This window comes from Pseudophryne corroboree, chromosome 7 (genome assembly GCF_028390025.1).
Source record: "Pseudophryne corroboree isolate aPseCor3 chromosome 7, aPseCor3.hap2, whole genome shotgun sequence".
NCBI classification, from domain to species: Eukaryota; Metazoa; Chordata; class Amphibia; order Anura; family Myobatrachidae; genus Pseudophryne; species Pseudophryne corroboree.
In genome coordinates, this window is record NC_086450.1 from 380,819,718 (window position 1) to 380,844,814 (window position 25,097).

Here is a 25,097-nt window from a genome sequence, read left to right on the forward strand (position 1 = left end):
AACATTTTGGTGACCCAACAGTATATAGTTGTGTACAGTAGGCCATTGCTGTATCTTGCAGCTCTGTGTCACTGCAAGTATCCATCCATTCCATTTTCTTCCAGTGATTTGGACCAATAATACCATTGATTAGAACGAATAATTCCAGTGATTTTGTCATTTTCTTCCAGTGATTTGGACCAATAATACTATTGATTAGAACGAATAATTCCTGTGATATTGAGGTGTTTGTGTCGCTTAGCTTAGCCGTCCAGCGACCACAGTGCACCTCTTTTTCTCTTTTCTTTGCATCATGTGCTGTTTGGGGCCAATTGTTTTAAGTGCCATCCTGTCTGACACTGCAGTGCCACTCCTAGATGGGCCAGGTGTTTGTGCCGCCCTCTTGGGTCGCTTTGCTTAGTCATCCAGCGACCTCGGTGCAAATTTTAGGACTAAAAATAGTATTGTGATGTGTGAGGTGTTCAGAATAGACTGGAGATGAGTGGAAATTGTGGTTATTGAGGTTAATAATTGTGGTGTGAGGTGTGAGGTGGTGTGAGGTGTTCAGAATAGACTGGAGATGAGTGGAAATTGTGGTTATTGAGGTTAATAATACTATAGGATCAAAATTACCCCCAAATTCTATGATTTAAGCTGTTTTTGAGGGGTTTTTGTAAAAAAAAACACCCAAATCTGACAAAAAAATTTCAGGGAGGTTTTGTCAAAACGGCCGCGGAACCAAATCCAAAACCCGAAAAATGTCCGTTGCACATCTCTAGTATCTACACCTGATCCTAGCCTAAAGGCAAAGAGTCGTTTTAAGAATAGTGTACGCCAGCTCCAGGACATGCAATAAAATGTATAAATGCTAGCCAATTTTTCCCATCAGATATTGTACACCTTAAACCTAATTATGCTAGTATCTCAAAGTACATGGTGGGCCAAGCTGGAAATAAATCTATCTATTGGTTTTATTTAGCATTGTGTAATGTGGACTTACCTCGAGTGTATAATAAAATCGCCCATAGAACTCTACAGATACTCCTCTGTTGGAGTCCACAGCATCTATAATGAATTTCAACAGGAGCCACCAGAGAGCTTCAAGGACCCTATAAAAGGAACAATGACAATGGATATGCAGTTACTGCCAATATAGCGTGACATGCAGTGTTACTGGAATATAACTCAATCTTTAGTATTATTAAACAAACAGTAAAAAAAAATACAATTGAGAGAAGCATTGAACAACTGTATCATTTCATTTTAAAGACGATTAATAGTCCCTTTCATGGTAGGACTTGAGGTTGACAATCTATGAATAAGCTTTGCAACCAGGGTCAATATCCCATTCAGCAAAGCTGGTGTTTCTGACAGAGCTAAGCTGCCAATTGTAAAGCACAGTGGAGTCTGCTGACACTGTATAAATAGATGTTAATAGTACATATAATAGTGGAGGACCTGACAGGCTCTCCAAAACCAAGTGGCACTGATGAAAGAGGAAATATCTGCTTAGTATATGTATATCAGTTTTAAGTCACACAAGTGTCAGTAAAATAAACACAGGGCCCGATTCAGAGAGAGACGCAGTAGCACAGCCGCTACATCTTTGTACGCAGCAACTGTGCTAAAATATGTAAATGCAGCAGACGCGTTGTTTTACAAAATATGCCTCCTTCGACTGAAGACACAGCATTGGATCATCTGCGTGACCAGAGTAACCCTCAGGCTAGCTACAGGATAGCCAGGAAATTCACAAATCCAGGGCCAGTAAAGCTATGTCGGAGGAAGCAGACACTGGCCACGGCAAGCCTCAGATATGGGGCTGACTCTCCCATTTTCGAGGACATTGCCCGTTACCGCACCGTCCACACTCCCAAGCAGCTGCAGTATGTCAATTATTAGCAACTTTAAGCCATCGGATACTGCATCAGTCTTATGGAGGCACAGACTGTCTGAACATGGCCACCAGTGTCAGTGCAACTGCGTCATTAGACCACAACATGTGCACATCTGACAAGTCACCTCCCTAAGTTACCACCCAGAAACACTTATCAAAATTCTGTGTGCAATTTCAGTCTGAATCTTTGTGCAGTAACCATCGGAATTCATGCACAGTGTAGCTGAACAGTGTAAATTGAAAACGTCTGCTTGTGTTTGATGACAGTGTGCACCTCTGAATCAGGCCCACTTTGTTTGAGACTCAGGGATCAGTTACCTCAGAGACAGAACATAGCAAGCAGATCTGTAACTAGACATTTTGGTTCCCTGTGCCAGGAAAAGCACTGGTGCCCCCCAATAATCTGAATAGGAACAGTGCGGGCCAAAGGCGTGTGTCCAAGGAAAGGTGCTTGGTCACGCCACACATTTGTGCCCCTTATTCACATTACATCACACAGTAGTACCACTCATTCACATTATGCCATAGTAGTACCCCTTACACACAATACGCCACACAGTAAGACACCTTATACACAATACGCCAGACAGTAGTACACCCTATACACGGTACGCCACAGTAGTACCCCTTATACACAGTATGCCACACAGTAGTACACCTTATACACGGTACGCCACAGTAGTACCCCTTATACACAGTATGCCACACAGTAGTACATCTTATACACGATACGCCACACAGTAGTACCCTCTTATACACAGTATGCTGCACAGTTGTACACTTTGTACACATTTTGTCACAGTAGTACCCCTTATACACAGTATGCCGCACAATAGTACACCTTATACATGATACGCCACACAGTAGTACACCTTATACACAGTTTGACACACAGTACTACAACTTATACACAGTATACCACACAGTAGTACATCTTATACATGGTACACCATTCAGTAGTACACCTTATACATGGATGAGTGTAAGGAGCAGTGAGTGATAGTTGGTGTAAAGCGCAGTAAGGGAGGGTAGGAGTAGAAAGCAGTGAGGGTGGATGGGAAGCATAGAGGATAGGTGTAGGGAGCAGTGAGTGAGGGTCATTTTAGAGAGCAGTTAGTAAGGGTGAGTGTCGGGAGCAGTAAGAGGGTTGTAGGGAGCAGTGAATGTGGGGGAACGGTAAGGGATGGTCAATGTGGAGCATAGTAAGAAAGGATGGGTGGGGAGCACAGAGGATGGACGCAGGGAGTTGTTGAGCCCAGTGTGTGTTTGCGAGTCCAGCTGCCCCTCCATACCACCATGACTCACCAGACTGCTGTCTCACTGCCACAGTCTCAGGACTCTCCCTCCTACACTCACGTGTGTAGTGCGGTGATCTGGAAGGCGGAGCTCCGGAACTCAAGCTCTGGACTCTGCTGTCAATGCTCACTGCTGAGGGAGACAGGCACCTGGCAGCACTGTAGCTGCGGGAGGCAGCAGGTGGATGGATGTAATCGCGGGTGCCGGCCAAGTCACGGTGGATACAAGGTGGTGCTGGCTCTCCGCTCACAATGCCTATGTGCTGCATAAGCTCGGTGTGCCAAGTACACTTGGCACCACCCTATTTACGGCCTTGCTAGCAAGACCCCTACAGCTAAATACTGCTCAAAATGCATGGTACAGATGTAGCCATGCTCATCTTACTGCAATGGAGCATGTTGCATCACGGCATGCTGCATGGCGTGCCAGGATGGGACTATTCACAGTCAGTGATCACTCCATTAATTCCTAATGGAATTAATGAAGCAATCACATGTTGCAATGCAGTAAGATGAGCATGGCTACATCAGTACATACCTCCCAACTGTCCTGATTACAGTGGTACAGTCCCGCTATTCAGACACTCTCTCGCTGTTCCTCCCATAGGCTGGGGAAGGTTGACAAAGCCTTTCATCACTGCTGCTCTGCACAGCAAAGCAGCGAGTGATCCCTGAATAGATTCCATGTGCATGGCATCTAAGCAGTTCAGAGAGATGGGCCAGCTGCTCGCGGAGTGCTGTGCACACCCCCAAAATTACAAAAATAGGGGCTGTGCCACAAGCCATACCCTCCCACCGGAGACCATGCCCCCTTTCCAGCTACGTGGGCTGAAGGCACATGGGAGTCCCGCTGTTGACTACAGCATGTGCTAGAACAGGGGCTGACAACCGTGGGCACTAGTGCCATATACTGTAGGTGACACGCAAGGATATTTACAACTGCAGGGTCAGCTCCACTTTCTTGCCTTACAGAAGAAACTTTTTTTGGAGTGCTTACACCGAAGAACCCAAGCATGACCTGTATACCCAGTAAAGCCTGGCCGGTGCCCCAGGTAAGTGCCCCTCCCATAGTTAGTCCTGCTCACACCCAATGCCCTACACATTAAGCAGTATTTAGCTGTAGTGGTCTTGTTAGTCGAATAACAGTACAAAGTTCTGAAGCATGTCTTTGTCTCCAGACTACAAATTATTAACTTTAGGTCAAAAAAGGAAGGCAGGGCAGCCAGGGACATTTTTAGTACAGGTTGAGCATCCCATATCCAAATATTCCGAAATACGGAATTTTTTGAGTTAGGGTGAGATAGTGAAACCTTTGTTTTCTGATGGCTCAATGTATTAATATTGTATTAAATTACCTTTAGGCTGTGTGTATAAGGTGTATATGAAACAAATGAATTGTGTGAATGTACACACACTTTGTTTAATGCACAATGCACCTCATCTCACTCATCGGGGGAGATAATCAAGCCCTTTAAATGACAAGTTGCCAATCAGCTTGTCTATTACAGAGGTTCCCAAACTCCACCATTACACTCCAAGTTTTTAGGATTCAAAAAAATATTAGCTAGAATCTGATTGGTTGCTATGGACAACTTCATCACATAATGTATAATACACCCCCACATAATGACTGTAATTACTGAATATGATTCTGTTTATAAACATTGATATTGAGCATGGTCTATCAATAGGCTTACCAAACTATCCCTTTAAACTGGGACATTCATGTATTACACAGGTTATATGTCTGGCTGACTCCAAACCTGCATTTCTCCTGGCTTTAATCAGCCCCAGAACATGTGTAATTCATGAGTGTCCTGGTTTTAAGGGATAGTACGGTAAGCCTATCTATCGATGCAGCTTGTACCATCTCCCTGCTTTACTTAACCTGTTTATTAATGTACTGAGATGAGATGAATGAGGCAGTCTTTTCCTACCTGTATAGGTTTTCTTTCACCAAGGTTTCACTTAGTATAATTAATTTGTCATCAAGATATTTCATTAGGGGAGACACAGCCTAAAACAGATTACAGACCATATGTCAGTGATTAAAGTGACAGATAAATTACTGATGTTTGAATGAATGAGCTGTAAAGTCCAAATTAATTATGATTATCATTATAATTATCCTCATATTTGTGAGTTCTTCGTAAACATGATAGCAATCACTCTGACAGTATGCTAAAAATACACCACGATGCTTAGCAAACCTAAACCCGATGCAGGAGATATGACACTTTCATTAGTTAGATTCCATTGCTTCCAGCTTGCAGCCTATGGGCCGAATACAATTAGCTGCAAGCTCTGTAGTGGGAAGTGCCACGTTACGCTGGGTATTTTCATCAGGTACAGTCCTGGTAAGGGCCAGATAATTAGAAACGGCAAGTTGCCGGCTTTTCTGTCACAAGTTAGTTTTGCAGTGTGTGATCTACAGTATATGAGGTACATAAGAGTGGGGGAATCATCCGGACTCCGAACAAAGTAGAAAATAAGATGGCAGGACCCTATAGAATGCTGATAGACTGCCATAAGCAAAGTACTGGAGGCAGTTACAGAGTGTTAAATGGATGATATCTGCATCTTTCACAATGGGAAAAGGATTGCCAGCAAGTGTATTTAGTGAATTTTACATCTGTATATATTTGTAAATGATTGTAAAAAACACCTTGTAATTCCCACCTGCAAGTTACAAAATCCATAGCTCCTAACTGTCCCGATTTTCTCAGGACAGTCGTGTTTTTTGGGTCTGTCCCGCTGTCCCTCCCGCGGACCGCAGTGTCCCGTGGTGGTGTGTGTGGGGGGAGGGCAGTTGGGTGCCTCCTGCACTCGCTGCTCTGCGCAGTTCAGAGCAGAGGTGAATAGACAGCGTCTATTCCTGGGAGGCAGAGTGACTGAGGGCATGGCCAGCAGCTCACAGAGCGCTGGCCATGCCCGCACTGTGACTAAAATGTGAGGCGCGGCCCGAGACTGCGGCATCCCTGCGAAGCCACGCCCCATTTTCCACAGTCAATGCCTCTTTTTCTGCGCCGCGCTGCTTCGCGGCGCAGAATGTCCCTCCTTCCCTCCTGAGAATGTTGGGAGGTAAGCAAAATCCCTTTTCCTTCAATACTTGTCCCACATTATTACACCTCCATACATGTCCCAAACTGTCACTCTGTGGCTTTTACTTACAGTAAAAAGTTGCGTGACTTACTTCCCAGATAACTGAATGTGACCCTATGAGGCTTATTCAATATTGTGGTATAATACGCCATATGTACTGGAATCTATAGCAGCATTCTAGCTGTCATTTTACTAGTACAGTTTACACAATGACAGCAAAGTTATTATTGGTTTCTAGACATTACATGTTCTGAATGCCTAATAATAGTCTTAAACTCGCTTCAGCAAGGTACTGAGAAATAAAGTGTTATGATAAAATTTACAGTTGTTAACTCTTTTTCTTCGAGGTCCATAGGATCCACAGGGATAACCATTGGGGTATGATGGAGGAGACCAGGAGCAGGCACCAAACAGTTAAGCTTTTAGTGCTCCCAAGATGCACTGGTCCTTCTCCCTCATACTCCACCCACAGCTTAGTCTCCTCAGTTTTGTTGCAAGGCCCAAGGCAGGCGCTGTAGAGGAGAGAAGGAAGAACGGTACATACAGGAAACACACTCTTATACTACCGGGACAGGAACTGGTGACCAAGAGAAGTAACCTATCAAAGCTAGGTGCTTTAAAGTGGGCACCCTGTGGATCCTATGGACTTCAAAGAAAAAGAGTTAACAAAGGTAAGTTTTACCATGACTCTTATTTTCTTCTTCAGGGTCTATAGGAATCCACAGGGATAACCATGGGTATGTCCCAAAGCAGTTGATCTAGGGAGTAGACGCTCCTAAGCTGAGAGGAGAATTCCGAGTCCAAAAGTAACACCTTGAGAAGCAAACGTATCAACGGCATAGAACCTAAGAAACATGTGGACAGACGACCATGTGGCTGCCTTGCATAGTTGTTCAGCAGATGCGCCACAACGGGCTGCCCACGAAGGTCCCACAGAGCAAGTAAAATGAACAGAGACTGAATCCATCACAGGAAGGTCTGCCTGCGTCTAAGCCTGTGAGACAGTCATACGAAGCCATGTGGCCAGAGTCTGTTTGTTAACTGGCCAGCCCTGCTTATGGAAGCCATATAGGACAAAGAGGGAATCCGATTTCCTGATGGAACTAGTACAGTCCATGTAGATCCAATAGCACGGTCCAGATCCAAGGAGGCCTCACCTACCGAGAGGTTTGGTGATTGGAAGGCCGGAACTACTATTTCTTCATTAAGATAGCAGCTGGACACCACCTTAGGGAGGTAACCCTGTCTGGTCCGTAGGACCGCACTGTCATGATGAAAGATCAAAAATAGGGAGTGTCAGGAAAGAGCACCCAAATGTGATAACCTTTGTGCCGAGGCTACAGCCAAAACAAAAAGTGTCTTTGACATCAACCATTAGAGTCCAGTGGTTCAAACCGTGACTTCTGTAATGCACGGAGAACTATTGACAAATCCTGAAGGAAGGTACACACATCAGGCAATGGAGCAATTCATTTCTGTAATCAAACTGACAAAGCCGAGAAGCTAGGCGGAGTCCGAGATCCAAACCTGCCTAGAGAAAGGCCAGGATTCTGGAAATTCGAAAAACCAGAGGATCATAGTGTCATTGAGAACACCACTGGAAGTAAGCATGCCACACTCGGTAATAGATACAGGCTGAAGCATGCTTTTACACCTAGAGCATGGTCTGAACAGCAGAAGGGACTAACCTTTATACGTTAAGAGGGATGACTCAAGTGCCACGCCGTCAAAGACAGTCAAGCTGAGTTCGGTTGTAAACAGGGACCCTGAGACAAGAGGTATAGCATAGAGGAAGTGGAAAGGGAATGACTATGGATAGATTTTGGAGATCTGTGAACCAATGACGCCTGGGCCAGGCAGGAGCTATCAAGATAACAGTACCGCCTTTCTGTTTCAATTTGCAAAGTACTCTGAGAAGGAGGGAGACCGGACGGAGGAGGTACTGTAAGACAGATGGAAAGGCCATTTGACTGCCAATGCGTCCACGAAGGCTGCTTTGGGATCCCTTGTCCTAGGCTCATATGTTGGAAGCCTACAGTTGTGCCTTGAGGCCATGAGATCCACTTCCGGAAGACTCTATTTGTCTACCAGAAGCTGGAAGACTTCTAGATGTAGAGAACATTCTCCGGCATGCACGACCTGATGAATGAGGAAGTTTGCCTCCCAGTTGAGGATTCCCGGGATGAAGACCGTTTAGATGGCCTGGAGAAGGCGTTCGGCCCATTGGAGAATTTGCGCCACTCCCTTCATTGCCGGGACACTGCAGTGTCTCCCTGGTGATTGAGATAGGCCGCAGCCCTGTCATTGTCTGAGTGGACTTGGACAGGACAACACTGAAGAATGTCATTAGGTAGAGTGAGGGCCCTGTACACAGCTCAAAGTTCCAGGACGTTGATTGGTAAGCCCCTCTCGGTCCAACAGCCTTGAAAGGAGTGTTGTCCAGTGACTGCCCCTCACTTGAGGAGGCTTGCATCTGTGGTGAGTTGGGCCCTCTCCGGAATCCAGAATGGACAACTTTTGTCCAGGCGAGAGGTTTGTAACCACCATGGAGGGATATCTAAACTTCTGGAGAGAGCACTATTGTCTGGGATTTTATTTGCTTGGGTTGTTCATTTCACCTGGATAGGATCAGGTGTTGTAGGGGCCTGAAGTGGAACCGAGCTCCTAGGTGTACCATCCTGTGAGAAGGGAGTAGGGAAAACTTTTTCCAGTTGATTAGCCAACCGTCTCTCTGAAGTAAGGCTATGGTTACCTGAAAATAGCGGTGGAGGACCTCCGGAGAGTGTGCCAGAATCAACAGTTTATCCAGGGACGGGAGTATTCTGATTCCCTGATGACGAGCCTCGGAGCTGTATAAAGTCCAAAAGGCAGTGTCATGCCTGAGGGTTGAGGCTGACCTAGGAAGCCTCAGGCGTAGGGGCTGACATGTAAGTGAATCTGGGTGGCAGAATGGGATTCCTGGACATGCAGGGTATCCTTAGCACAGACGCCCGATGGCGTGACCAAAACGACAGAGGAGTAAAAGTCAAGTTCTTTATTATGCACACAGTTAAGACAATCACAATGGCAGTTGGGGGATAGGCTCAATACTCAGCAGTAGGATTCACAGTGTTAACATAGCAGCACAGTTCCTCAAATGCGATAGTAGCAAGTATGCGGTTTGGTATAGTATGACATCAATATGGCACAGTCTTGGAAGACACAGAGATGGTAGATCTAAACAGCTAACCACTGTACTTGATGAGATGAACCAATACTGACCAGAAGATAACACACTGGAAGCAGGAGTCAATGGCGGAGCACCGACGTAGGCTGAGAGCTGGAGGACTGCCGAGGATGCTGAGTGGAACTGGCACAGATGGTGAGAATTTAATAGGAACACACCGATGGTGACAGAGTTCGATGCTGGGGCACCAATGATGATAGGGTTCGATGCTGTAACACCAATGGTAACCTGAAGGCAATGTTGGAAGACCGCTGGTAACTGGAGACGATGTACAGTAGAACGCCGCTGGTAACAGGAGGCAATGTGGAAACACCGCTAGACACTGGAGACGATGTGGGAACACCGCTGATAGCTGGAGAAGATGTGGAAACACTGCTGGTAACAGGAGGCAATGTGGAAACACTGCTGGTCAGTGGAGACGATGTGGGAACACCGCTGATAACTGGAGATGATGTGGAAACACTGCTGGTAACAGAAGGTAATGTTGGAACACCGCTGGAGTCAGGCAGCACCGCAGGATAGAAACTGGTGCAGGTCTCTTTAAGAGGAGCAAGGTCACTGGAGCTGGAATACCTGGAGACAGCAAGCAGGAACAACCACAGATTGCAGAGACATCCAACACTGGGTTAGACAACCATAGCACTGACAACTGGAAGCCTTGATACAGGATACTTATGCCTGCTGGGAAGCAGGGATTGGCTGGGCAATCAGGAAGGACGCAGTGTGCAGTAGATTGGTTGTGGAACGTCATGTGATTAACCCAAACATAGCTGCACCCATGTTTGGATCTGGAGGGAAAGTCTGTTTGTAAACTATATGCTGAATCTTATAATAATGGCGGCGGCGGAGGCCGCGGAGAGCAGGAGACACCATCCGCTAGGAAAGGAGGGGCATGCTGGATAGGTGTTATGTCAGCGTTGCCGGGATTGCTGAGGATAGACTGTGGAGATGCCGTGCAGCGCACTGCACGCAGACAGCGCAGATGGAATCCAGGCTTGGAGAGCAGGGACAGTCTGAGAAGGCACTTGGATGGTAAGAAAGTGTACTTTGTTACCCGGATCGTGACAGGCAGTGCCTGAAATTGGAATGCTGTTGTAGGACAGCAAACCAAAGATTTTGCTGATGAGTGGGCGCTATAGGTACATGTAGGTAAGTGTCCTGGATGTCCAGAGAGACCATAAAGTCCCCAGGCTGCATAGTTAGGACAATAGAATGGAGGGTTTCCATACGAAAACTGGGCACTCTGAGAAATTTGTTCAGCAACTTGAGAGTAAGGATGGGCCGATGGGACCCATTAGGTTTCTGAACTAAGAAGAGAGTGGCGTAAGAGCCCTTGCCCAGTTGTGACACTGGGACTTGGATTATTACTCCTGAATGCAGCAAGGAGTGAATGGCCTTCTGGAGTGCCTGGGCTTTACTCAGGTCTGAGAGAGAACTTGTGTGAAAGTACTGATGGGGAGGTCGTCTCAGAAGAGACAGGGCGAACCCATGAGAGACCACTTCTTGCACCCAGGCATCTGTTGTGGTCTGACACCAATGCTGTGCAAAATGAAAAAGTCAGCCTTCCAACCTGGGATCTCCCAGGAGGAAGCCGCCGAGTCAGACTTAAGGTTTATCCTCGGGCTTGGTATCTGGACATCTGGCAGCCCAGTTCTGCTTGGTCTTGGGCTTAGAGGCCTTTGTAAAGTGCGGCTGTCGCGAAAGGACTGACCCCTGGCCTTGCCCTGGGGATGAAAGGATGAAGTCTGAGGTCTAGAAGTGGATGCTTAGGGCAGGAAAGCCGTTTTAGAGGCCACAAGGGTAGTGGCAATCTTGTCTAACTTTGGGCCAAAAAGAATCTCCCCAGTATAAGGGAGTGCTTCAAGGGCTTTCTTAGAATCCATGTCAGCTTTCCATGAGCGAAGCCAAATAATGCGGTGGGCTACCACTGAAGTAGCCAAAGTTTTGGAGGTCAGGAGTGCAGTATCCAGAGCAGCTTCTCTAATATAAAAGTCTGCGTCTCTGATATTTGCAGTGTATGACAGTTGTTCCCGGGTAGCGCCTGAGGGGAAATTTTTCTCCAGGGCATCTGTCCAGCTCTAAATGGCCTTAGCCACCCAGGCAGTTGCCGTGGCTGTGTGAGATATAGATCCTTCAAGTGAATAATAGGATTTTAATTACCTACAGTAAATCCTTTTCTTGTAGTCCATAAGGGATACTGAGGTCTTAGTACAATGGGGTCCAAATGAGCCTGTGCACTTTAAATTTCTTCAACTGGGTGTGCTTGCTCTTCCCCTCTATGCCCCCTCCCGCTGCCAGTCTAGGTAAAACTGTGCCCGAAGGAGAATGGACATACTTGAGAGAAGGAACAGAACAATAGCGAGTGGTGAGATTTACACCACCACACCACAACACAACTGACCAGCAACAGCTGGTAACAGCAGCAACAGCTGAACAGGTAAATTTTTACAAAAGAAAAACCTACAGACAAGTCAACGCACTGAGGCGGGTGCCCAGTATCACTTATGGACTACGAGAAAAGGATTTACCGGTAGGTAATTAAAATCCTATTTTCTCTAGCATCCATAAGGGATACTGGGGTCTTAGTATGATGGGGACGTCCCAAAGTTTCCAGAACGGGGCGGGAATGTGCGGAAATGTCTGCAGCACCACCTGTCCAAACTGGGTATCCTCTTTGACCAGGGTATCAAACCTGTAGAACAGGCATTCCCAACCACGGTCCTCAAGGCACACTAACAGTGCAGGTTTTAGTGATATCTAGGCTTCAGCACAGGTGACTTAATTAGTAGCTCAGTTATTTTGATTTAACGATCTGTGCTGCAGCCTAGATATCACTAAAACCTGCACTGTTGGTGTGCCCTGAGGACTGTAGTTGGGGATGCCTGCTGTAGAACTTCACAAAGGTGTTCTTCTCTGAACCAGGTAGCAGCTCGGCACAGTTACAAGGCCGAGACTCCATGGGCAGCCACCCAGGAGGACCCCACTGATCTTGTAGAGTGGGCCGTCAGAGAGTGTGGTACAGGTAAGGCTGCCGACACATACGCCTGTTGGATAGTCAGCCTAATCCAATGAGTAATGGACTGCTTAGATGCAGGGTAACCCTTTTTCTCTAACGTCCTAGTGGATGCTGGGGACTCCGTAAGGACCATGGGGAATAGCGGCTCCGCAGGAGACTGGGCACAGCTAAGAAAGAATTAGGACTACCTGGTGTGCACTGGCTCCTCCCACTATGACCCTCCTCCAGACTTCAGTTAGAATCCTGTGCCCGGCCGAGCTGGATGCACACTAGGGGCTCTCCTGAGCTCCTAGAAAGAAAGTATATGTTAGGTTTTTTATTTTACAGTGAGATCTGCTGGCAACAGACTCACTGCAGCGAGGGACTAAGGGGAGAATAAGCGAACCTACCTAACTGGTGGTAGCTTGGGCTTCTTAGGCTACTGGACACCATTAGCTCCAGAGGGATCGACGGCATGGAACCGGCCATTGGTGTTCGGTCCCGGAGCCGCGCCGCCGGCCCCCTTACAGAGCCAGAAGCAAGAAGAATCCGGAAAATCGGCGGCAGAAGACATCAGTCTTCACCAAGGTAGCGCACAGCACTGCAGCTGTGCGCCATTGCTCCTCATACACACTTCACACTCCGGTCACTGAGGGTGCAGGGCGCTGGGGGGGGCGCCCTGAGAAGCAATAAATACACCTTGGCTGGCAAATATATCACAATATATAGCCCCAGAGGCTATATATGTGATAAATACCCCTGCCAGAATCCATAAAAAAGCGGGAGAAAAGTCCACGAAAAAGGGGCGGAGCTATCTCCCTCTGCACACTGGCGCCATTTTTCCCTCACAGTTCCGCTGGAAGGAAGCTCCCTGACTCTCCCCTGCAGTCTACACTACAGAAAAGGGTAAAAAAGAGAGGGGGGCACTAAATTTAGGCGCAAAATACATATATAGCAGCTATAGGGGATATAATTTAGTTAATCCCTGTATTATATAGCGCTCTGGTGTGTGCTGGCATACTCTCTCTCTGTCTCCCTAAAGGGCTTTGTGGGGTCCTGTCTTCTGTCAGAGCATTCCCTGTGTGTGTGCGGTGTGTCGGTACGGCTGTGTCGACATGTTTGATGAGGAGACTTATGTGGAGGAGGAGCAGGTGCCTATAAATGTGTTGTCACCCCCTGCGGGGCAGACACCGGAGTGGATGGACTTGTGGAAGAATTACGCGAAAGTGTCGACTCCTTACATAAAAAATTTGACGACATGCCAAATGTGGGGCAGCCGGCTTCTCAGCCCGTGCCTGCCCAGACGTCTCAAAAGTCATCAGGGGCTCTAAAACGCCCGCTACCTCAGGTGACAGACACAGATGTCGACACGGATACTGATACCAGTGTCGACGACGAAGAGACTAATGTAATGTCCAATAGGGCCACTCATATGATTGAGGCAATGAAAAATGTTTTACACATTTCCCAGGTACCACAAAAAGGGTATTATGTTTGGGGAGAAAAAACTACCAGTAGTTTTTCCCCCTTCTGAAGAATTAAATGACGTGTGTGAACTAGCGTGGGCTTCCCCTGATAAAAAATTTGTAATTTCAAAAAAATTACTAATGGCGTACCCTTTCCCGCCAGAGGATAGGTCACGTTTGGAAACACCCCCTAAGGTGGATAAAGCACTTACGCGCTTATCAAAAAAGGTGGCACTGCCGTCCCAAGAATCGGCCGCCCTAAAGGAACCTGCTGACAGAAAGCAGGAGGCTCTCCAAAAAGCTATATATACACACACTGGTATTATACTAAGACCAGCTATTGCCTCAGCATGGATGTGCAGTGCGGCAGCTGCATGGTCAGACACCCTGTCAGAGAACATTGACACCCTAGACAGGGACACTATATTGCTAAACGTAGAGCATATTAAAGACGCTGTCTTTTACATAAGAGATGCACAGAGGGATATTTGCCGGCTGGCATCAAAAATAAGTGCACTGTCCATTTGTGCCAGGAGAGGGTTATGGACCCGGCAGTGGACAGGGGATGCAGATTCCAAAAGGCACATGGAAGTTTTGCCTTATAAGGGTGAGGAGTTGTTCGGGGATGGTCTTTTCAGACTTAGTTTCCACAGCAACAGCTGGGAAGTGGGCATTTTTGCCACATGTCCCCTCACAACCAAAGAGAGCACCGTATTATCAGGTGCAGTCCTTTCGCCCCCAAAAGAGCAGACGGGGTAGAGGCGCGTCCTTTCTGCCCAGAGGCAGAGGTAGGGGAAAAAAGCTGCAGCATACAGCCACTTCCCAGGAACAAAAGTCCTCCCCCGCTTCTTCTGCTAAGTCCGCCGCATGACGCTGGGGCTCAGCAGGCGGAGCCAGGTACGGTGGGGGGCCGTCTCAAAAACTTCAGCAATCAGTGGGCTCGCTCACAGGTAGATCCCTGGATCCTTCAAGTGGTATCTCAGGGGTACAGGCTGGAATTCGAGACATCCCCCCCCCGCCATTTCCTCAAATCTGCCTTACCAACGACTCCTTCAGAAAGGGAGGCTGTGTTAGAGGAAATTCACAAGCTGTATTCCCAGCAGGTGATAGTCAAGGTGCCCCTACTTCAACAAGGACGGGGTTACTATTCCACAATGTTTGTGGTACCGAAACCGGACGGTTCGGTGAGACCCATTTTAAATTTGAAATCCTTGAACACATATTTGAAAAAATTCAAGTTCAAGATGGAATCGCTCAGGGCGGTTATTGCAAGCCTGGAAGAGGGAGATTACATGGTATCTCTGGACATCAAGGATGCTTACCTGCATGTCCCCATTTACCATCCTCACCAGGAGTACCTCAGATTTGTGGTACAGGATTGTCATTACCAATTCCAGACATTGCCGTTCGGCCTGTCCACGGCACCGAGGGTATTTACCAAGGTAATGGCCGAATTCTGGACACGGTCCAGAAAAAAGTGTTTCTCCCAGAGGAGAAAGCCGAGGAGCTGTCGTCTCTAGTGAGAGGCCTTCTGAAACCAAAACAGGTGTCGGTGCATCATTGCACGCGAGTCCTGGGAAAGATGGTAGCTTCCTACGAAGCGATTCCATTCGGCAGGTTCCATGCCAGAACTTTTCAGTGGGACCTGTTGGACCAATGGTCCGGATCGCATCTTCAAATGCATCGGTTGATAACCCTGTCTCCAAGGACCAGGGTGTCTCTGCTGTGGTGGCTGCAGAGGGCTCATCTCAGAGAGGGCCGCAGATTCGACATACAGGACTGGGTCCTGGTGACCACGGATGCCAGCCTTCGGGGCTGGGGGGGCAGTCACGCAGGGAAGAAACTTCCAAGGACTTTGGTCGAGTCAGGAGACTTCCCTACACATAAATGTTCTGGAACTGAGGGCCATTTACAATGCCCTAAGTCAAGCAAAGCCCCTGCTTCAAAACCGGCCGGTTCTGATCCAGTCAAACAACATCACGGCGGTCGCCCATGTAAATCGACAGGGCGGCACAAGAAGCAGGGGGCGATGGCAGAAGCCACAAGGATTCTCCGTTGGGCGGAAAATCACGTGTTAGCACTGTCAGCAGTGTTCATTCCGGGAGTAGACAACTGGGAAGCAGACTTCCTCAGCAGGCACGACCTCCACCCGGGAGAGTGGGGACTTCTTCCAGAAGTCTTCCAACTGATTGTAAACCATTGGGAAAGGCCACAGGTGGACATGATGGCGTCCCGCTTAAACAAAAAGCTGGAAAAATATTGCGCCAGGTCAAGAGACCCTCGGGCGATAACTGTGGACGCTCTAGTGACACCGTGGGTGTACCGGTCGGTTTATGTGTTCCCTCCTCTTCCTCTCATACCCAAGGTACTGAGGATAATAAGGAGAAGAGGCGTAAGAACTATACTCATTGTTCCGGATTGGCCAAGAAGAGCTTGGTACCCGGAACTTCAAGAAATGATCTCAGAGGACCCATGGCCTCTGCCGCTCAGACAGGACCTGCTGCTGCAGGGGCCCTGTCTGTTCCAAGACTTACCGCGGCTGCGTTTGACGGCATGGCGGTTGAACGCCGGATCCTAAAAGAAAAGGGTATTCTGGAGGAAGTCATTCCTACGCTTATTAAAGCTAGGAAAGATGTAACCGTACAACATTATCACCGCATATGGCGAAAATATGTTGCGTGGTGTGAGGCCAGGAAGGCCCCAACGGAGGAATTCCAGTTAGGTCGATTTCTGCACTTCCTACAGTCAGGGGTGACTATGGGCCTAAAATTGGGTTCCATTAAGGTCCAGATTTCGGCTCTGTCGATTTTCTTCCAAAAAGAACTGGCTTCACTGCCTGAAGTTCAGACATTTGTCAAGGGAGTGCTGCATATTCAGCCTCCTTTTGTGCCCCCAGTGGCACCGTGGGACCTCAACGTGGTGTTGGGTTTCCTAAAGTCACATTGGTTTGAGCCACTCAATACCGTGGATTTAAAATATCTCACGTGGAAAGTGGTCATGCTTTTGGCCTTGGCTTCGGCAAGGGGGTGTCAGAATTGGCGGCTTTGTCATGTAAAAGCCCCTATTTGATTTTCCATATGGATAGGGCAGAATTGAGGACTCGTCCCCAATTTCTTCCTAAGGTGGTATCAGCTTTTCACTTGAACCAACCTATCGTGGTGCCTGCGGCTACTAGGGACTTGGAGGACTCCAAGTTACTGGACGTAGTCAGAGCCTTGAAAATTTATGTTTCCAGGACGGCTGGAGTCAGGAAGACTGACTCGCTATTTATCCTGTATGCACCCAACAAGATGAGTGCTCCTGCTTCAAAGCAGACTATTGCTCGCTGGATTTGTAGCACAATTCAGCTTGCGCATTCTGTGGCTGGCCTGCCACAGCCTAAATCTGTAAAAGCCCATTCCACGAGGAAAGTGGGCTCTTCTTGGGCGGCTGCCCGAGGGGTCTCGGCTTTACAACTTTGCCGAGCTGCTACTTGGTCAGGGGCAAACACGTTTGCAAAATTCTACAAATTTGATACCCTGGCTGAGGAGGACCTTGAGTTCTCTCATTCGGTGCTGCAGAGTCATCCGCACTCTCCCGCCCGTTTGGGAGCTTTGGTATAATCCCCATGGTCCTTACGGAGTCCCCAGCATCCACTAGGACGTTAGAGAAAATAAGATTTTACTCACCGGTAAATCTATTTCTCGTAGTCCGTAGTGGATGCTGGGCGCCCGTCCCAAGTGCGGACTGTCTGCAATACTTGTATATAGTTATTGTTAACTAAAAGGGTTATTGTTGAGCCATCTGTTGAGAGGCTCTGTTATGTTCATACTGTTAACTGGGTATAATATCACGAGTTATACGGTGTGATTGGTGTGGCTGGTATGAGTCTTACCCGGGATTCAAAATCCTTTCCTTATTGTGTCAGCTCTTCCGGGCACAGTATCCTTACTGAAGTCTGGAGGAGGGTCATAGTGGGAGGAGCCAGTGCACACCAGGTAGTCCTAATTCTTTCTTAGCTGTGCCCAGTCTCCTGCGGAGCCGCTATTCCCCATGGTCCTTACGGAGTCCCCAGCATCCACTACGGACTACGAGAAATAGATTTACCGGTGAGTAAAATCTTATTTTCTACGCATCATAAAGCACACCTGTGTTTCTGAACCGAGCCGTCCTCTTGACGTAAATCTTCAAGGCTCGCGCAGCATCCAACTCCTCCGGAGGGGCAGAGCAGTGACGTGCAGTGGGGTGAGGCAGAGCCTTTCCTCTCATACTTACGTTTAAACCAGAGTTTTGACTGAATAAAATATATGAAAAATACAGATAATTTGTTTGAAATATCTTCTTTGCATTATCTAATAATTTTTATAGCTCAAACTCTGGAGTAAAAAGTCTATTGCAGGTGAGGCAGTGCCTCACCTGTGTATCCTTTCCACACATCTCTTATCAAAACTCACCAGATTTCCAGGAGTTTATAATGCTGCACCTGTGCATAATGCCCAGATGTACCCTTTGGCTCATATATTGCATGTAAATCTGGCTCTGGGGTTAGCCAGTGCCTCCTGAGCAATTTAGCTCACCGCACGTCCCTGGGTCAGAGATGCCGGAACCACAATAGGTTGGTTCAAATGGAACGCAGAGACAACCTTCGGCAGGAACTGCTGCTTAGTCCGGAGCTCTGCTCTATCTTTATAAAAGACCAAGTATGGACTTTTACATGTTAAGTCCCCCAATTCTGGGACACGCCTAGAAGATGCTAGGGCCAGTAACATCACCGTCTTCCACGTGAGGTACTTATCTTCTACCATCCTTAACGGTTCAAACCAGGAGGACTGTAGAAATTCCAACACCACATTCAGATCCCAGGGTGCCGTCGGCGGCACAAAGGGAGGCTGTATGCGAAGAATCCCTTGCAAGAAGGTCTGAACTTCTAGCAACACTGCCAATTTCTTCTGGAAGAAAATTGAGAGGTCTGAAATCTAGACCTTAAGAGAACCCAGACGCAAGCCTATATCCACTCCAGCCTGGAGGAAACGTAAGAAACGTCCCAAGTGAAAATCTGCCTGAGGATACTTGCGCTCTTCACACCAAGAGACATATCTCCTCCAGACATGATGACAGTGCTTTGACGTGACAGGTTTTCTGGCCTGAACCATGGTTGCAATAACCTTTTTGGAAAGGCTTTTGTGAGCTAGGATGTTCTGCTCAACCTCCATGCCGTCAAACAAAGTCGCCGTAAGTCCGGGTAGACGAACGGTCCTTGTTGCAGAAGATCTCTTCCCATTGGCAGAGGCCAAGGGTCTTCGACGGACATGTCCAGAAGATCCGCATACCATGCCCTTCAAGGCCAGTCTGGGGCAATCAGAATTGCCTCCACTCTTTGATGCCTGATTCTCTTTATCACCCTCGGGAGCAACGGAATCTGAGGAAACAGTGTCGTCAGTGCATCCACTGCTACCGCCTGTGGGTCCCTGGTCCTCGAACAATTCCGGCGAAGTCTCTTGTTGAGCCAAGATGCCATCAAGTCGATCTGCGGGCAGCCCCACAGATCGGTGAGCTGCCAAAACACCTATGGGAGGAGGCTCCACTCCCCTGGGTGTAAGTCCGCTTCCCGGTTGTCCACTCCCGGAATAAAGATGGCCGACATTGCTCTTGCGTTTCTTTCCACCCAGAGGAGTATCCTTGACACTTCTCGCATGCAGACTCTGCTCTTTGTTCCTCCCTGTCGATTGATGTATGCCACGGCCGTGGAGTTGTACGACTGAACTTGAATGGCCTGATCTCGGAGTAGAGGAGAGGCCTGAAGCAGAGTCTTGTAGATCGTCCGGAGTTCCAGAATGTTGATCGGAAGTAGGCTTCGTGGGCTGACCACCTGCCCTGGAACTGAGCCCCTCGGGTGACAGCTCCCCATCCTCTCAGACTCGCGTCCGTCGTGAGAAGAATCCAATCCTGAATCCCGAAACTTCAACCTTCCAGTAGGTTTGAGGACTGTTGTGATAGACGTAGTGATAGTGATGGCCTGAGGTGATAGACGTATGATCCAATGCATATGAAGATGTGATCCGGACCACTTGCTCAGGAAATCCAATTGAAATGTTCTGGCATGGAACCTTCCGTACTGGATCACCTCGTATGAGGCTACCATCTTTTCCAACAATCTTATGCAAAAATGGATGGAGATCCGATTCGGCCGTAGAACCGCTTGGACCATCTCCTTGAGCGTCCTTGCTTTGTCATCTGGGAGGAATACTTTCTGAGCCACTGTATCCAGAAACATTCCCAGGACTTCTGTAAATTGAGGATCCACCCATGATGTGACAGAAGCTGAATAGTGCGGTCTATATTGAGCAATAGAAGCTCCATGGATTTCACCTTTATTAAGAGATTGTTTAGACAAGGGACAATATTGACACCCTGGATTCGGAGCTGGAACATCATCTCCGCCATCACCTTCGTGAAGACCCTCGGAGCTGTGGACAGGCCGAAGGGCAGTGCCTGGAACTGATAGTGATCGTTCAGCAGGGCAAACCGTAGGTAAGCCTGGTGAGGCGGCCAAATCAGGATATGGAGATAAGCATCCTTTATATCCAGCGAAACCATGAACTCCTGTTATTCCAGACCCGCAATCACTGCTCACAGGGATTCCATCTTGAACTTGAAGACCCTTAGGTTAGGTTCACGGACTTTAGAATCAAAATGGGCCTTACCGAACCGTCCGGTTTTGGTACCACAAACAGGTTGGAGTAGTAACCTTTTCCCTGTTGTTGCAGTGGCACTGGAACAATGACTTGAGACTGGACCAATTTCAGAATGGCCTTTTACAGTGTAACTCGAGTATCCTACAATACTGGTAAGCTTGATTTTAAAAATCGGTGGGGAGGAGCACTGTCGGACTCCAGCCTGTAGCCTTGAGAAATTAGCTTCTTTACCCAGGTATCCTGGCAGGAGCTTTCCCAGATACGGCTGAAGTGACGCAACCGAGCTCCCACCTCGAGACTCCCTTGGGGTGTGGGAACACCACCATGCTGAGGCCTTGGTGAAAACAGAGCTGGTGCTTTGTTCCAGAGAACCACTGGCTGCTGGTTTTCTTGTCTTGCCCCTGGTGCCTCTTGCAGCATTTGAGGCGCCTCTGGTTCTTGACCTAAATCTAGAGGTCCGAAAGGACTGTGTGGATGGCCTCGGGTAGGAGCGTCTGGACGGTGGGGCCCCAGAGGGGAGAAATGTGGATTTCCCCGCAGTAGCATTCAAAATCCACGTATCCAACTCAACCCTGAATAGCCACTCTCCTGTGAAAGGAAGAGACTCCACACTGCGCTTGGAATCTGCATCTGCTATCCATCTGCTATAGAGCTCTGCGTGCAGACACTGCCATGGCAGTAGTCCTAGCATTAATAGCGCCTATCTCCTTGATAGAATCACACAGGACACGTGCAGTATCCTGAATGTGTTTTATCAGTGTAACCACATTCACCAGAGATATATCCCCCGCAAGGCCCTCTTGAATCTGGGCCGCCCATGTGTCATCCAGCAACCCGATATCACAGGCTTTTGTGATACACCAGCTGCTGTGTAAATAGACTTTAATGTAGTCTCTATTTTCCTATCCACAGGGTCCTTTAAGGCAGAGGCACCCGGGACTGGTAATACCACCTTTTTAGATAGGCATGAGACTGACAAGTCCACAGCTGGGGGATCTTCCCAATTTTTCCTGTTATCCGGAGTAAATGGGAAAGTACTTAGAAAGCGCCTTGTCACCTGGAATTTTTTATCGGGATTTTTCCAGGCTAACTTAAACATGTCATCTAATTCCTTAGAATCAGGGAAAGTGACGCTAACCTTTTTCTGGGAGGAGAAGAACGACTGCTGTGCTGCATCATCTTCCATTGGGATCTTTAATACATCCCTGATAGCAAGTATGAGGGGTTCAATCCCCTGTGCTGGAGATGAATCCTCTGTAATAGGGTCCAGCTGCTCCCCTTTCTCCAGTCCCTCTTCATCTCCCGCCGTCACCCCTCTGCTACCCCCCTGCCCCCTTTATCCCTCCCCTCCATCTATCCCACCCTGTCCTCCTTCCATCCCACTTCAGAAAAGGAAGTCCACTCCCTCATCTTATCCCCCCCCCACCACCTGCCCCCTGGACCCTCTTCCCTCCCTTCTTCTCCGCTCCCTCTCCCCCACTGCCTGCTCCCACCTTGCTCACCTCTTTAACCTGTCCCTTTCCACCGGCATCTTCCCCTCACCATTCAAACATGCTCTGGACTCGCCTATTCTCAAAAAACCCAACCTCGACTCCTCATCACCCACTAACTACCGCCCCATCTCTCTTCTCCCTTTCGCCTCCAAATTACTTGAACGACTAGTCTACAGCCGTCTCACAAGCTACCTCTCTGACAACTCCATCCTCGATCCACTACAATCTGGCTTTCGCCCACTCCACTCAACTGAGACTGCCCTGGTGAAAGTCACCAATGACCTGCTTTCGGCCAAATCCACCCTCTCCTCCTCGGCACACTCCAAAACGCTGGCCTCTCTAGCACTGTCCTTGACTGGTTTTCTTCTTACCTCACTAACCGCTCCTTCTCTGTGTCTGCCTCCAGCACCACCTCACACCTTTCCATCCTTCCTGTTGGTGTCCCTCAGGGTTCTGTCCTTGGACCCCTTCTGTTCTCCCTGTATACCTCTTCCCTGGGTGCGCTCATTAACTCATTTGGCCTTCAATACCACTTCTATGCTGATGACACACAACTCTACCTCTCATCTCCTGATCTGTCTCCCTCTGTCCTCTCTCATGTTTCCAGCTACCTCTCTGCAATCTCCTCCTGGATGTCTGAACGCTCTCTAAAGCTCAACATGGACAAAACGGAACTCATCATCTTCCCCCCATCCAGAACAACACCCCCGACCAATATCTCCATCATTGTTGACAACACCACCATCTCCCCCGTTCCCCAACTCCGCTGCCTGGTCGTCACTCTTGACTCCTCCCTCTCCTTTGCACCCCACATCCAAGCTCTGGCACAATCCTGTCGTTTCCAGCTACGCAACATTGCTCGTATCAGGCCATATCTCTCCCAGTGTGCAACTAAACTCATCATCCACTCAATGGTCATCTCACGACTTGACTACTGCAATGTCCTCCTCACTGGCCTCGCTTGCTCCCATCTTGCTCCCCTCCAATCTGTCCTGAACTCCGCAGCTAGGCTTATCTTCCTCTCCGGCAGCACCACATCTGCCACTCCCCTTCAACAAAATCTACACTGGCTCCCATTCCCCTACAGAATCCTCTTCAAACTCCTCACCCTCACATACAAGGCCATCTCTAATTCCACTGCTCCCTACATCCCCAACCTCCTTTCCCTTCATACTCCCTCCCGCCTCCTACGGTCGACTAATGACCGTCGCCTCTCCACCGCCCTGGTCACTGCTTCCCATGCACGAGTTCAGGATTTTGCCCGTGCTGCACCACTTCAGTGGAACGCACTCCCCCGCTCCATTAGACTCTCCCCAACCTTGCAAAGCTTCAAACGGGCACTAAAAACCCACCTATTCATCAAAGCATACCCTCCCGATGCATAACCCAGTGCTGAAGCCGCGCCTCCACCCCCCTGCCTCACGCCGTGAACATCTCAGCTTTGCTTGCATACTGCCATCAGGCTACCTCCCACTTGCCTGCACCTCTTGTCATCTGTCTGTCGCCCTCCCCATTAGATTGTTAGCTCTTCAGAGCAGGGCCCTCTTTCCTCTTGTTATCTAAGCCCTCTTCTCAACACATTTCACTCACAGCTCTCCCCTACTCAACGACCATCTTTATCCTGCTAGTAAAGGCTCATCCCCATCTACACCAACCAGCCTCTAGTAGTACGATGATCACTCCCTCAATACTTACATCTTAGCTGTATTATGTGTTGAGAATGTGTGGTGCTCTGTTACCTGTACTCTATTTCTGTTATTTATTTACTGTAATGCAATGTTTTGTCCCCTTTACTGTCCTCTGTACGGCGCTGCGAAACACATGTGGCGCCTTATAAATAAAATGTAATAATAATAATAATAATCAGAATCAGTAAATAAGTCAGGGAGCCCACGTTCATGTGTCCCTGAGCTAGGGAGAGGGGTCTGTCTGTCGTCTGTTTTTGCAGCCATATCAGCCATCATGGTTTTTATAGCACCTAACCAGGATGGCTCCTGACCCCCCCGCCCCCCCTTACCCCCAGCTTCCTCACTAACTTGGGAGGACTGACTGCATTGTTCACATGAGAAGGAACCAGCCATGGAGGGAGAGTATCTGGTATTACATACTTCACATAATTGGTGTTTTACCATGTTTACAGGAGACAAAAGCACTCACACACAAACACACAGACAAGTATATAGCAAGCCTGCCCAGACTGGTATGTGAGTAGGACACCCAGAGAGAAAGACCAGCACACCCAAGCCTAGCAGACTCAGTAAGACTGTAGGCTGTATTTATCTCAGTGTTACACCGGAGTGATGTCCTTTTCAGGACACTATATTGTGCACAATAGCGGCTTTCCCCCTTAATTACACCCCTGTACCATTTTCCTGCGTATCCTGAGTGTTCTGGAGGAGCTGTGCGCCAAGAAGCTGCTGGTCATGCTCTGAGTTAGCTCCGCCCCCTGTTACGGCGCCGGAGCTATGCAATGCTTTATACTGGCAAAAGTCTCCTTATGGTGAAAAATGCAGAGTAAGCACCTGTTTTCACCCACCGCTGGCCAGTTTACACAGGGGGGTTATGGGATCCCCGCCAGGGGGGTTTCGGATGCTGCCCCTGCGATTTTGCCACACCAAGAACCGGGGGACCCCCCTAGCGGGGCTCCCAGTTTGTACTCGTCACCTTCAGGTAATGTAAGGGGTGTGCGGCGTGCTGCGATTGCGTTCGCTAAGGCGCTGTGCCTGCGGTACCACAACCTCTCAGGATAGTGCTCCTGCAGCTGGGAAGCGGCTCTGACACCTTACAGAGGCCGGTGAGCGCCCCCCTTCCCCTTAACTCCCACGGTGCAGGTATGCTGTTGCCCAAATCCTCTGGAGCTCCAGAGTTGGCATCCTCTCCTGATGGCACATTTTTCTAAACTGGCTGTGGGAGGGGGCATAGAAGGGAGGAGCCAGCACACTCAGTTGAAGAAATTTAAAGTGCACCGGT

The 25,097-nt window shown here is 48.5% G+C and overlaps 1 protein-coding gene across 1 annotated transcript in view; it reads right to left on the bottom strand.

Moving 5' to 3' along the window:
• The window catches only part of BAIAP3 (BAI1 associated protein 3), a 353,459-nt gene that overhangs the window by 80,595 nt on the left and 247,767 nt on the right, over positions 1–25,097 (bottom strand). The window contains exons 25-26 of the mRNA XM_063934569.1: positions 5,109–5,188; positions 980–1,088 (exon numbers count right to left, since the gene is read on the bottom strand). Of these exons, the coding sequence (XP_063790639.1) occupies positions 980–1,088; positions 5,109–5,188 (189 nt within the window). The remainder of the gene's footprint in view (positions 1–979; positions 1,089–5,108; positions 5,189–25,097) is intronic.